The sequence below is a fragment of the Branchiostoma belcheri genome, unplaced genomic scaffold (genome assembly GCF_001625305.1).
Source record: "Branchiostoma belcheri isolate BF01 breed outbred unplaced genomic scaffold, Haploidv18h27 scaffold97, whole genome shotgun sequence".
Lineage (NCBI taxonomy): Eukaryota > Metazoa > Chordata > Leptocardii > Amphioxiformes > Branchiostomatidae > Branchiostoma > Branchiostoma belcheri.
In genome coordinates this window covers 975910-990054 of record NW_017804653.1, presented here as the reverse complement: position 1 = coordinate 990054, position 14145 = coordinate 975910, and the positions used below count along the sequence as shown (strand labels likewise).

The 14145-nt window shown below is 42.3% G+C and overlaps 2 protein-coding genes across 2 annotated transcripts; both read right to left on the bottom strand.

Annotated features, from left to right (window-relative positions):
- Positions 1 to 540: 540 nt before the first annotated feature.
- On the bottom strand, positions 541 to 4555 carry LOC109461856. The gene is made up of 5 exons (XM_019758325.1): positions 4534 to 4555; positions 3626 to 3739; positions 2352 to 2468; positions 1807 to 1917; positions 541 to 1367 (listed from the first exon to the last, which is right to left on the bottom strand). The coding sequence occupies exons 1-5, from the start codon at positions 4553 to 4555 to the stop codon at positions 541 to 543; spliced, it is 1191 nt and encodes a 396-aa protein (XP_019613884.1).
- Positions 4556 to 6503: 1948 nt separating this feature from the next.
- Positions 6504 to 11008, bottom strand: LOC109461855 (neurogenic locus notch homolog protein 1-like; the record flags this gene model as incomplete). Its single annotated transcript, XM_019758324.1, has 8 exons — positions 6504 to 7393; positions 7829 to 7939; positions 8633 to 8746; positions 9257 to 9370; positions 9479 to 9592; positions 9943 to 10056; positions 10288 to 10401; positions 10864 to 11008. Coding segments are annotated over 8 exons (1716 nt in total), but the record flags the coding sequence as incomplete, so codon positions are not given.
- Between the last annotated feature and the right edge of the window lie 3137 nt (positions 11009 to 14145).

Genomic DNA, 14145 nt, shown 5'->3' with positions numbered 1-14145 from the left:
TTCGATTGAATTTCCCGCCGCCATTTTGAATATGTCAAAGGTCATCCGTAGCTGTGCGGCCTTATGACCCAAATAATAGCGCCGGTTATACGTCTATAGTTTTGAGTACTGTACATAACATATAACCCACTGTGCATGCCTTTCCGTGCCGAATGACGGTCAGAGTAGACAAAAGGTGCGTTGACTGTTTGCAATTTTTCATCAAGTTTTGGCTTACTTCCAAGTAAAATTTTTCATATCGCGTGTAAAATAGAGAAGCTCTCTTTAATATTCCTTTACGAGTGTTTTTTATTCACATTTCGTGACAATAAATCACCACTTAATGGCCATTTCTAACATGGTTTATTGAAGCTTTTTCACTTATCTAGAGTGGCCTAGCTTGTAGAATAGCAACACAAATAAGCACCAGTAGCATTATTCTTATGCATTAAATCGGTAAAGCATGTATATAGAAAAGGAGATCGAATGACATACTTTTACTGTTACTTACTTTGACAGATTTGAATCACGATTTTGTGGATTTTAAGGAACACATATTTGTTAAGGAAGGGGATATGATTCAAATGATGTTCCATACTCCTCAATGGTCACAGATTCCTCCTCCACATTGAAAGCCTTGTAGTAGACATCATCAAAGAAGAATCCTTGACACTTCCTTTTCCTATTTTCATGTGTCGGCTGGAATTTGAGTCTGTTGACGTACTCATACCACCAGTCGTTCTTATAGTTCTCTGTTTGGAAGTATCCCCTTCCAGAGAAGGTAGATTTTTGATCGACAGAGTAGTGCCAGGTGTCGTGGTTGACTCCTGGTATTGCGTGTAAAGTCATCTCAACCCTGTGCCACTCTGCGATGTCCAGATTCTCGGCGACCACCGCCAGGCGTCCGAATATACTGTCCTGGACTCGAACCCGCAACCCTTGGATCGGGTCAGCGTAGATCTCCAGGTAGTTCGAAGCCCGCGCGTCGCCGTCAGGATTTCCTGCCACCACAGCAATCTTCGACTCATCAAGCCGAACATTTGCAAGCTTGAAAAAGAATGACGCGTAGAAAGAGTCAGCATCGCCTGAATAATTTCCATCAGTTCTTCCCACCCAGTTGTTCAAACCAGTAGAAAAGGGAGTTCCCTGTAGTTTACTGGTGTAACCTCTCTTGAAGTGCCAGGAGAAGTTCCCGCTGTGAGCCTCCTCGTTGCTGATGGCCTGGCCGCCGTCGGACGGTTCCACACAGTCGTTGATTGTAGGGAAGGGGAAGCGGTCGGGCTGGTCACAGTCCTCCTGGAGTCTGGGGTCCCTCCCTGCTGACCAGTGGCCCCGCGTGATGGACTCGCCCAACTGCCACTCGACCTCGACGTTCGTACCGAGATAAACTATCATAGAATATCATGGCATCAGTTTTTTTTCTCAACTTTCATAGTTTTTATATGTTGGAAGATGAAATAAGTGGGTTATCAGTCTATCTAGAGAGTAGAGGCAACCCGTAAAATGAGAGAAAACCCGTAAAATGGTTTCACATCAGCTGTGGACCAAAGTAAGTGGTTTATCAGTCTAAAACGTGTCTCGACTCTTACTCTTTGATGACATTCGAAATTGCTTTCGACAGTGCTTTTATATACTATAGTTACTTGGATTTGTGATATTTATTTATAATGTATGTTGCTTTCCTAGTATCACTAAATTGACATATTCAGCTAAATGTGGTGACGTTTTGTGGAATGTACAATATTTTCAACTGAACATCAATGCATGCAATACCGTGGGGAAAAGAAAAAAAAATCTAATGTTGATCAATAATGTTACTCGTATTACCTTTATCACAGTATATCCCTATCCACCCTGTATAACACACGCACTTGAAACCTTCCGGTACTGTGACGCAATGTCCGTCATTCTGACACGGGTTGGAGTCACATGGAAGAGCTGAGGAAAGACAAAATATAAAAATCATTAATCCGTCGATCTCTACTGTCAAGATATTGGTATAGTTTTTGAGTGCCTTGGATATAAAAGCCTTTGTTAAAAATGAAACTGAACGAATACTACAGCTTGCATCTTCGCTGGCTCGTTGTAATTTATAAACATATACTGTCCTGCCTAACACTGTCAAAACATTCTTAAAATATAAAAGATAGAAATGCAAACCATTGACGGATCACTCCCTTATGGGCTAACCCGATAATTGATAGACACCTGCGGAATTGGCCCTTCCACATGCGGGTTTTTAAAAGTTACTTGTTACTCCTACCTTTCATTTCATACCATCAACACCTTAAGTAGCCCTATATAATGGTAGACTGAACAAAGATATCCATGAAACCTTGAATATTTTATGACTGTTAAAGTGTAGAACTCACAGATGTACTCCTCACAGTTCCTGCCTCGCCAGCCGTCCTGACACACACACCGGTAACCTGGTGACCTCTCCACGCACCGCCTGTCATTCTTACACGGGTTAGACGCGCAGAAGTTACCTGGCGATAGAGAATTCAACGGAGCAAACGTTCAAGCTACTTGTTCAATGTTTTATCCTATTGCTCCTCACATTCAATAAGACTTATTTTTCGAATCATCTGTTATGTATTAGATTTTGAACATTGTCCATAGATCATACAATGGCTAGTGTGGGGGCAAACATAAGGCTTCCTGTTCAATATTTTACATCAGTGCACTGCTACTTTCATCAAGGAAAATCTGTTTTCGAATCATTGATTACTTTATTTTTAATATTGGTAGATAAAGTGCGTTTATTGCGGTAACATATTGTACAAATATTTGAGGCCTTGCGAGTACAAGTTTTGACACATAGAATGCTTCTTGGTTTAACGATTGGGGAGAACTTTTCATTTTAGATCAAAAGTTCTTTTGCATGCGTTAAAGTTATGCTTCTGCTTCATATGTTTACATACTAGTTGAGTACTACATATGGACCTACAAAAGTGCACTATTGATGCACAACTGAATGTAAATTTAAAGCAACTACAACAGTGTAGACAAACTTGTTTAACGTATGATACTCACTGATGTTGCAGACGGCTCCTACCCAGCCGTACGGACAGATACACCTGTACCCGTTCACCTGGTCTCTACACCGGCCTCTGTTCTGGCATGGGTCGGACGCGCACTCATCTATCTCTATGGTTGGTATTAAAAAAACTATATCCACATCTCCTCTGAATTGCTGCATACTCAAATCACAAGGGAGTACAAAAAATACGACTGTATCTATCTGTTCTGACATTGGGTAGACGCGCACTCATTTATCTCTGTGGTTGGATATGTCAAAAACTACACTTAAAATCCACATCTGTTATAAAATTTCTGCATAATAAATCATGTGAATGACAGAAAATACTACAATATTTAATGTCTATTAGATTATGGCTTAGGTAAAATCTAATGTCTATTCTTCTATAATTCAATTTTTGTCGTTTTCCTTTTTATAAGTAACACTACCCTAGAGTACATTGCATATCAGTTTGCCTTTGGTTTGTTGATTCATCATAGTTCATGCATTGATATTTTCAATTTGACACTTGTGAAGACGTCGGCTTCGTGACAAAAACTCTTCATACATCTGAAACAAGGTAAAAGGGGAAAGAAAACAAAGCCTCAAACTTGTCTAACTCACCTATCCCACAGTGCACACCCGTGTATCCATCCGCACACTCACATCTGTAGGAGTTTATAAGATCCTTGCAGGTGGCATTGTTCACACAAGGATTGGAGATGCACTCGTCTATGTCTTAAAGAAAGTATCAAGATAAAGAAAATCAATCATCTATGTAATAATACTCTTTTCTAAGAAAACACCATAGATTAGCTTTAGTATTATTATGGACTATAGCTCGTTAGAATTATATTTTAGTATTAGTTTGTGTATGTACCATTGTTGTTTCTTTGCCATACATTGTACCAGCTACAGTTGTTGAGCAATAAAGTTGATTTGATTTTATCTATTTTTCTCTTCCTCATAGTGTAAAATGACATTTTTGTTTGGAATACCGAAAATTCCTGTCGTATGCAGTATCTCAGATATCTATGGTTTCTTATAGTCAATTTGTAATAAAATAAGACCATCACTTCATTGAGAGATTGATAAAAGACCAATTGAATTATAAACTGTTGGTTACTTACTGATGTCACAGTTAGTCCCCTCCCATCCAGGCGCACACTGACAGATGTAGTGGTCCGTCCTGTCGACACATGTAGCGCCGTTCTGACAAGGGTCCGAGATACACTCACCTTTATCTGTTCATGATCAGTTAACGTAGTAGAGAGAAAAGGTAGTTAAGTTTGTTTGTACACAAGCATGTCAACTTGCATGTACTAACTAAAGACTTCTGACATTGGGTCCAACTATTGTGGCCTACCATGGCAAGAGAACCTACCTTGCGCTTTACCTGTACATATCCAGTACCCAGAAACTGCTGCAGGCCTAAGAGCTTAATAGGCCAGCAACTTTCTTTGGCATTTCTCAGACTGAGTCCGGTGTCCTTCTCTGCTACACGTAGCCGAAGATGTCTGCTGGGTGCTTGCCTATGTCCAGTGCCGGTTTCATAGCTGTCAGGCATTGCCCTCCCCAAGCTTACAGGATGTACTAGTCTGTCTTCCAGGGAATGTAAAAAATCATCTCTTCTTTATACTTGACACAAGTGACTAGTCATACTGACTCGTTGGATATACGGGTTTGACGACACAGAAACAGATTTGCTGTTAAACATACGGATTCTAGACTTAGTTACACTGGAAGTGGAGATGCCAGTTCTGGGGCTTACCCACATCTAGCCAGAACAGTTATACTGCCTGACGATTTATTACCCTTGGATACGATCTGACCCAAACACATTGGCACTGATTTTGAAGACAGTAGAATGAACTTAACCTTCGCACGCAAAGTGTAGACAGGTATCATAGTTATTAGGGGGTTTCAGGGCGGCAACGTATTGTACTTCTTTGTAAGTTGTGGCTTGTGTAATTGAACACGAAAACCGTGGCATGGCCTCAAATGAATAATAGATGAAGCCATGTCTTAGCTGAAGTCCACAGCCCTCAAGCATTCAGAATGGGGTCGTGTGGCGTAGCGGCAGAGTGCGCGACTCGGAACCAAGAGGTCCCGGGTTCGAGTCCTGACATGCCACCGATCTTGTGCTCTTGCCTTGGGAAAGGCACTTAACACGACTTTCCTCACTTATCTCAAGTGAAAATGAGTATTGTCTGTCCAGTATTCGTTTCTATGTGCGGGACACAACACCAGCAACAGCTGCCTCTGTTCCGCGTGTATTGCACTGTTGCAATTTCAATGAATAAATAAAAATAAATATCCATACTTGTACTACCGTATTGTTTTGACAAACTACAATTATTAAACGAAATATACTGATCTTAAAAACAACATTTTGGCTTCCTTTGTTCAATTATTAATTCCAAATTAACGCCTCAACATCGATCGCGTGAAACAGGTACAGCAACATAAAAGCAATTGTATTTGAACTTGCACAGCCTTAGTTTTGGTAGATTAGTGCAAAGATGGCTGTTTCCTCGACATGCAATTCACTTGTTCATCGTGAATGGCATCAGAAACAAAAGCAGTACACAGGGCTGTGTAAATCATGGTGGAGGTTGCGTGACAGAAAAGACAATTGTCAGAACTTTGGAATAAAAGTCACGTTCCCAGCATTTGTATCTTCAAACAGTTACACCTTTGCATGCATTTCATTGTTCGACATTGGCATTGCCGTGACAAGAGGTAATATAAGAATAAATAATAAAAGGAGTATTAAACCGGCCTCAGAATGTCAGAAACTGGCTGATGGGAAATGGAATATCTTATACAATACTAATTTAATTTCTATTAATTGTTATTAATCTTGGTTCTTACGATTTTTCAAGAAAAAAATATGAAGCGACAGGGCGAAAGGAAACAGGCCTAGGCATCATATGATAGCCCCACTAGCTACGATAGGAGCCATGAAGTCAACATAGCTGGCTGGTTTGCAATTCGAAAAATGAATTTTGAACTTTTAAACTATTGCATTTAATTTGATAGATAAAAAAACTTATGTCATGACCACCAATAAATACTGGATGCAGGATATAGTTATTATGTGTTTAATATCTTCTATAATTTTTTGTCATTGGAACTTGAAATATAGTTAACATATATTACCTGTTGCGTAGACCAATATGGTCCTTTGTCGTATTTTCATTCAGTTACATGGTGATATCATAATTATAATAGACTTTATTATTTAACAATTGCACATGGTACATCAACAATACTACAAGACTAACCTATCCTACTAAACATTATCAATGGCAGTATGTAACTTCCGTGTATTTTGTGTGTAGGGAGAAGTTTTCCATAGTGGTAATAGTCTGTAACAGTGTATCTCTTTCTACTATAATTAAGACGAGTCATCACAAAATGAAATTCATCTTCAATACTTTCATTACATGTTGAATGATATGTGTAGCTATAAACTTCTTATCTTGGACTTGCCATTTTCTTATGGCAAAATGACTTCTTCAAACGACGTTCCGTATTCCTCAATTGTGTCAAATCTCTCTTCCGCGTCGAAGGCCTTGTAGTAAATATCATCGAAGAAAAAACCTAGATACTTCTTTTTATAGTTATCATGCCTGGGCTGAAATTTGAGTCTATTTACATACTCGTAGGGCCAACCTTTATCGTACCTCTCTGTTTGAAAGTACGCACCTCCAGAAAAGTTATACTTCTGATCTACTAGGTAGTGCCATTCGTCGAAATAGTCTACCGGTTTTGCGTGTAGCGTCATTTCAATTCTATGCCACTCAGAGATAGTGAGATTCTCTGCTATGTAATAGAAGTGCCCGCTTGTGCAGTTCTTATATAGCGAGCAGTAGGCATAGTCAGGGTAACTATCGGCCACCCGGACATGGAGCCCTTTAAATCGGGCACCCGATACTCTCTGCTCCGGTTCTGCGTAAATTTCGAGGTAGTTTGAAGCTCTTTCGTCCCCATGTGGGTTTCCTGCCATTACGGCTATCCTCGACTCGTCAAGTTTATTGTTAGCGAGTTTGAAGAAGAAGGAAGCGTAGAACGAGTCCGCGCCCGCCGTATACTCTCCGTCCTTTCTGCCCGCCCAGGTGTGTAAGCTAGCGGAGAAAGGCGTCCCCGCGCCCAGGCTGGAGTAACCTCTCTTGAAGTGCCAGGAGAAGTTCCCGCTGTGAGCGGCCTCGTTACTGATGGCCTGCCCGCCGTCGCCAGGCCGCAGGCACTGGTTGTAGGTACGGAACGGGAAGCGGTCGGACTGTCGGCAGTCCTGGATCAGGTGCTCCTCGTTACCGGCTGACCAATTTCCGCGGGTGATGGACTCGCCGAGCTGCCAGTCCACCTCGACGTTTTCACCGAGGAACACTGTACCATGAATAAAAAGGCTTAACATTGCTAAGCAAGAATTTGGAGATTTCAGATCTCCATGAAATATTAAGACCTTGTGTGATGGTGCCTGTGTCCTCTTTGCATTCAGCATCATGTGTGTACATGGAGTTCTTTATTGTGCAAGGAAAACAACATCTTTCTGCTGTCAAGGAGGTCATGTAACGGAAAACAGCGAGCGCTACCAGATCTCCCTCTGGGACAGACCATATCTATGACCATGCGGAAACACAGACACACACACGGACACACACACACACACACACACACACAGATACACTTAGTAGCTTAATTATACAATTTTTAAAGTGCTGCAGTTGAGTGCTTGAACTATGATTCACTGAAATGCAAATAAGGACACCGATATGGCGGCGGACACATCGATGACGTCACGTTAACATATTCCCTCCTCACCTTTCTCACAGTATGTCCCTGTCCACCCCCGGTAACACAGACATCTGAAGCCTTCCGGTACCATGATGCAATGGCCGTCATTCTCACAAATGTTGGTCGGGCACGGGCGGTCTGGAGGGAAGACGATAGTGTTGAAACGATAGGAAAACCAAACGTAATGTTAACATTTCAACAAACATTTTGAAGATAACTTAGTCTGTTAAGCCGCTACTTACCTATGAATTCCTCACAGTTCCTGCCTGTCCACCCCTCCCTGCACTCGCACGTGTAGCCGGGAGGTTCGTCCCGACACGTGCCGTCATGTTGGCACGGGTTGGACGCACAGAAGTTACCTGGGACAAAACGGTAGGAGCTTTTAATCTCCAAGCAGATCCTATGGTGGCAAGGCTCTAACCATCGGCCACCAAAGATCTGTTGACACTGAAACAGGGGGGGGGGGCACTTCTTTTGAAAATGGTGTTGTTGAACCGCCTTGTGGACTATGGTGGCAAAAAGTCACCGTGGGATCTGCTTGGAGATCATGAGATTTCAGAGGTCGGTATACAACATTTACTCGCATCGTATACTGACAGTATGCACTGGATATGTACTGTCATTTTCGGTCTAAGTGAAAAAGAGGAGAAAGCTATGACAGCACGCAAAGGACAACTTTAAAAGATACTGTTTACGCCTTTGAAGGCTTGACGAACTACCTTCGAAATGTTCCATTTTTACCAACAGAACACATGCATAATACACGTATCTCTACTACGCGCTATTTAAAACAATATATCAATTTAGTTAATTAGTCTAGAGGAAACTTACTGATGCCACACTGTGTCCCGATCCATCCGTACCGACAGAAACAGCCGTACCCGTTCACAATGTCCAAACACCTGCCCTGGTTCTGACAGGGGTCCGACAGGCACTCGTCTATGTCTGTGGGAAGAGTGCTCAACATTTTAGTTTCAGAATCATAATGTTGAACGATGTAACAGTCGAACATTGATCAGGCTAGGGTTTGGCATTTGGCTATTTTATGTGAAATGTGCTATTGCTGTGTTTTCTGTATGTCTTATCCAAGAAAGGTAGACTTAAAAACTAAAATAGGTAAAACATTAAACAATATCTAGATATCAGAAACAATAGTTTATCTCTACGTGCATATTGTGTGTTTGCTAACTTTAGTTGTACTTTTATGTATAGCAGTAGCCTCGGTGCCAGACTGTTTCAAGGGCCTACACAGGGCCAACATGCCCCCTAGGAAATTATAGCATAGCCAAAGTTTGGGCCTGATTCAGGTACGCTGGCCAACTCTGGGCCTGGCGTGTTATGGGTCTGGCATCCAGGCTACCATAGCTGTAGACGTTCGTGTGTTCAAGAAGACCTTTACAAAAGCCTCCTTAGTACTTTAGTCGTGTCAGTGAAGAAACCGTTCACTCCACCCACCTATATCACAGTGTACGCCCTCCCATCCCGATTCACACTGGCAGGTGTAACCGTTCAGGTGGTCATGGCAGGTGGAACCATTTCTACACGGGTAGGACGCACACTCGTTGATGTCTGAGGGCACAAAGACATAAGACATAAGTAAACTTTCTTAGCATTGACAGAATTTAAAAAAAATCAGAGTTATTGCTGATTTACAAATACAATAATATCAAATATCACCTTTTTCACAGTGTGTCCCACTGTAGCCAGCCGCGCATTCACAGGAGTAGTAGTTCACCCAGTCAAGACAGGTGGCGCTGTTTAAACAGGGGTCAGATGCGCACTCGTCTGTGTCTGGAAGAAAAAACGCGAGTATTCTTAGTCAAAGAGTTTCTTGTAGTTTTTCAGTTTAATCAAGACTTAACTGGATAGTAATTACCTTCAACAGAAGGTTACGTTTTCGGTGTGCCATGGTGTGGGTCAATATGTATATCAGCAGCAGCAGCTGTGAATGGATTTTCATGATATTTTGTAGGAGGGTAGCGGTTGTGGAAACAAAAGTTAAGTTCGAAAATTGCGTTTTCCACCGGTACTGCAGCTGGCTTTTTACGCGTTTGCTGTTTGTATGTGTACAGCAACAGCAAGCCGAGAAGTTGTGAATGGATCTTGCCTGCAAGATCTTGGCTCCCCTCAATGTGCATTACCTTCTTCACAGTGTATCCCATGGTACCCCGGTGCGCAGTCACAGAGGTAGTAATTCACACGGTCACGACAGGCGGCGCTGTTCAGACAAGGCGAAGACGCGCACTCATCTGTGTCTAAAGCAGACCAAAAAAGCGGCAGATACATATCTTCCTCATTTAATAATTCCGAAACTTGATGTCGTACAGTTAAACTTTTGGGTTCGGGTGTAGGGATTTGTAGTTGGAAGCTTCTTCATAATGACAGGTGGCCTTTCAATCAAACACTAGACATATTTTAGCCAATTTTATAGGAGTGCTAACAAACAAACAAACAAACAAACATACAAACAAACAGTCGTTACTGACTTATCTCACAGTGGGTTCCCTCCCATCCAGAGGTGCAGTTACAGGTGTAGTAGTTGACATGGTCATGACAGGTGGCGTTGTTTTGACATGGTCCGGACGCACACTCGTCGATGTCTGCAAAATCATGGACAATAGATGAGTCCGTGTAAAATAGATTATGATTGAACATAATAACTTCACTGTAAGCCACAATGGAACAAATAATTTAATCTCCAAGCAGATCATACGATGGCAAGGCAGTATCCATTGGCCAGAGCAGTACCAGCGTCTAACGGACACTGACCAAAGGATACTGCCTTGCCATCGTATGATCTGCTTGGAGATAACAAATAATTCAGCAGGCTTATTCATTCATATTGAGTATCAAACTTCATCATGGAATTTACCTATATAGATGAGACATTGTAAGTAGACACAGAATGTAGATATTAGCCGTAATTATATGCAATTTATGTTTGTATGTCTTATTTTTGTATATTTTAATGTCCGGGAAGATTAGCTGTTTACCAAATCAATGTTATAATGTCAGCTAACGGGCATAATAAAGTATCCAAGAGTCTAAAGAAATAAACTTACTGATGTCGCAGTTAGTTCCCTCCCATCCAGGCGCACACTGGCAGACGTAGCGGTCCGTCCTGTCGACACATGTAGCGCCGTTCTGACAAGGGTCCGAGATACACTCACCTTTATCTACAAACACATCGTGAGATCGTGCGGGAAGAACGGTTAGTCATGTACAGGTTAGGACAAGCAAGGAGGTTCAACATCAACCTCCTTGATGCGCGCGGTTAGTACGAGGTTTGTTTCGTGTTGGGTCCAGCAATGTTGTGTACATACATACAGTGCCTACATAGGACACGGGTCCATGCCGGCACTGTTGAGTGCATATACTTACCTCACTTACTTACCTCACTTTTGTTTTTTAGTTCTGAAAACTTACGGGTACAGGGACGCGGGTAGAAATGGAGAACCCGATACTAGTGGGAGTTCCTGTAGAAAGGAGATTGGATGCATCAGCCACAGAACACACTGCCAAGCCAGGAGCTTGCACAGCAGCTGCAGTAGACCGGCTGCCGCCACGGAAAGAGCCGAAGAACACATCTTGTGCTAGCTGGAGCTAGGTTCTGTCTCTGCAGATGTCTCTATATGTGAACCTCATTTCAGCAGACAGTGGCATCCACTGCACAAAAGAAATAAAGGTAGTCAGTTCATTTCAGTACTAACGATGAAGAAGAGTGACGTTATTTTTATTTTTTTACTTGTTATTTTGGAGACAAAAGTAGCAAGTTAAGACACTAAAATTTTCATTTCTAATTTCATTTCAGTATGAGTGTATACGTTCGTTCGGAAGTTTGTGGCTTAGGGGAATTTGCCTTGCATTCTTATCCTCCAGATCTTTAGGGTGCCTGCAAAGACAGTATCAAACTGGCCAGGCAGTGCTCATTTGCCAAACAGTGCCATCCCGAGTTGAGCTAGCGCAAAAAGTTACCAGTACTAAAAAGAGAGCCCGATAAAAACGCCTAAGACGCAAATAACCCATAGCCGAAACCTCTGCTTGGAGAGTATTGCATCCTATGCATGCTATCTTTAGCTAACGCAGCTGGCGTACTACACTTGCCCTCCACACGCACAGTGCGTCACGACTTAAGCAGTAATTACACATTTCCGTGCCACAGAGCACGGGGTTCCATTGTGCGCTGCGGAGAGAGGAAATTGTACGTGAAAACCACGATAAAACCCAGCTGAATGGACGATGCGGGTCCATCTATGCCTGCGTTGATACCGGCATCATGACTACGGTAACTACAGGAGGTCCCTCAGGGAATGGCGTCATCACTGTAGCCTCCACTAGGCCTTTCTACGGGAATACGGATCGTTCGGCAAAAAGGAGAGTTAAATTGGACAGGGGAGTCCGGCCGCGGAAGGTTGTTTCTTTCCCTGCGCGGCCAGTCAAACCCCAAGGCGGCCAAACTCCCATGGCAAATATCCTCCTGTATATAGTCAGCGTAGTTAGTTTAAAAAACTATTATCACAGGATCTTTGGCGCTATCTGACTTTTTGAAGGCAAGCAAAGTGATTTCAGGGCTATGAAAGCTATCTGGTGATGATTGGTGCCCCTACTGTACTTGGTGGCAGCGAGTTCAACTTTACGATAGTTCTAGGAAAGAATGAGTTTTGAACATTTCAATTATTTGGGTTGATAACTCTGGTACTTGAAGGCATGACTATTTTCGATAGGTGTGGTGGGCGTGCAAGGTGGGCGGCTCTCCACAAACACGAGGACTCTGCTTTATGTCCTATCCTAGAGCACGTCCCTAACCGAAGCTAGGTACTCATTTTCACCAGAAATAGGTGCCTCTCCTAAGAACACAACGCTGGGGCCTGCCGGGGACTCGAACCCAGAACCTTCAGATTCTGGGTCCACAACCCTAGCCACAAGTTCAGCAGTCTACTAGAAAGTTAGAGCAGAATCCTTTCTCCCGGGAACTTTATCTTGAACTTCAACCTGCCATAGAATCTACTCCCATCCCATGCATGCACCAGTGTCGTGAGAAAGCTGCCCGATCCATGGCCATTGTCAAGATCAATCGTAGTAGCTGAAAGATGACACTAACGGCATGGCACGCCCTTGTCAAGACCACGGTCAGATGTAATGCATGAATAAGTCTCTATCAATGAATATCTTTTGCAAGAACCTTTGCTGTCATATCTATCGTGGGGTGGAGCATGTTGTCACCAAGTACAGTAAGACACCCTCATTAGTTAGCTTTAAACAAGGCCAAGAATAGACGCATATATACAAAATAAGGTGCTACAGGTCATGATGTACCATAATGATAACAAGTTGCTGGCGTCCCTTCTACTGAGTTATTCCACAGGGCTCGACAACATTGACAATACATTATTCACCGACTACAAGAAAGAAGCCTTGTGCCATATCTTCAACACTTTCATCAGAAAAAAAAACAACAAATTTTCAACACAGTGGAAGGTGTAAGTGGCTCTCACGAGCCTTGTTTTGAGGTGAATCTGAAGTAAATAAAATAAAAAAAACAGGTCAAGATAGTCCCGTTCATGAAACAACAAACTCCTTTTGGAGTTCAGTTCCACATTTGACGTCGTCAAGCACAACATCTTACTGGTTAGACTAAGTTGTGGTTTTGTTGAATCTTTTACGGGTTGGGACAGAATTTACTTTGCAAATACAACATGAAATTCAGTTTCTCTTCGTAAGATAAGTGCGAGAGCGGGCAGTACTTTTACATGGACTTATCATACGAGGCATGAAAAGACGTACTTTTAATATTTTCATTTCTCTTAGTGTCTTAAACAGCCCTTGCATCTGGAAAGCTATCCGGCAAAATAAGGAACTTTTGAAAAAAAATAGACATTTACTTACCAGAACTTGTTCCTATGAGGCACATCGCTTCAGCTGTCCATTTTTCCTGTCTCAGCTCCGTGGTAAGATCTGTCCAGTTTTGCGCACTACCTGTCACCCTCCAGTCACCAAAGCGCAACCCCTCAAGCGCAACTGCCTTCCAGCGATTTGGCGGTAATGGTTTTATACAGGGTGGGTCACGCTATGTCACCCTGGAGATTTCTGGAGTTATGAGAACCACAATGGCCAAATCTTAGCAAAAAGCGGGCCATATATTTCTAGATAGTAAAACTGTGACAAAGAATGTTCCATGTGTTATGTTTTAAGATAGCACACAAAGGACGAGCTGTTTTTATTGGTCTCAAGAGTAACATTTTTGATAACGTTATCTTAGAAAATCTAAAATTGCGATAGTCAGCTTTTAGTGTTATCTCTCCTGATAGTGGCGAGACAGAAAGATACAAACCTTTGTTGTAGTA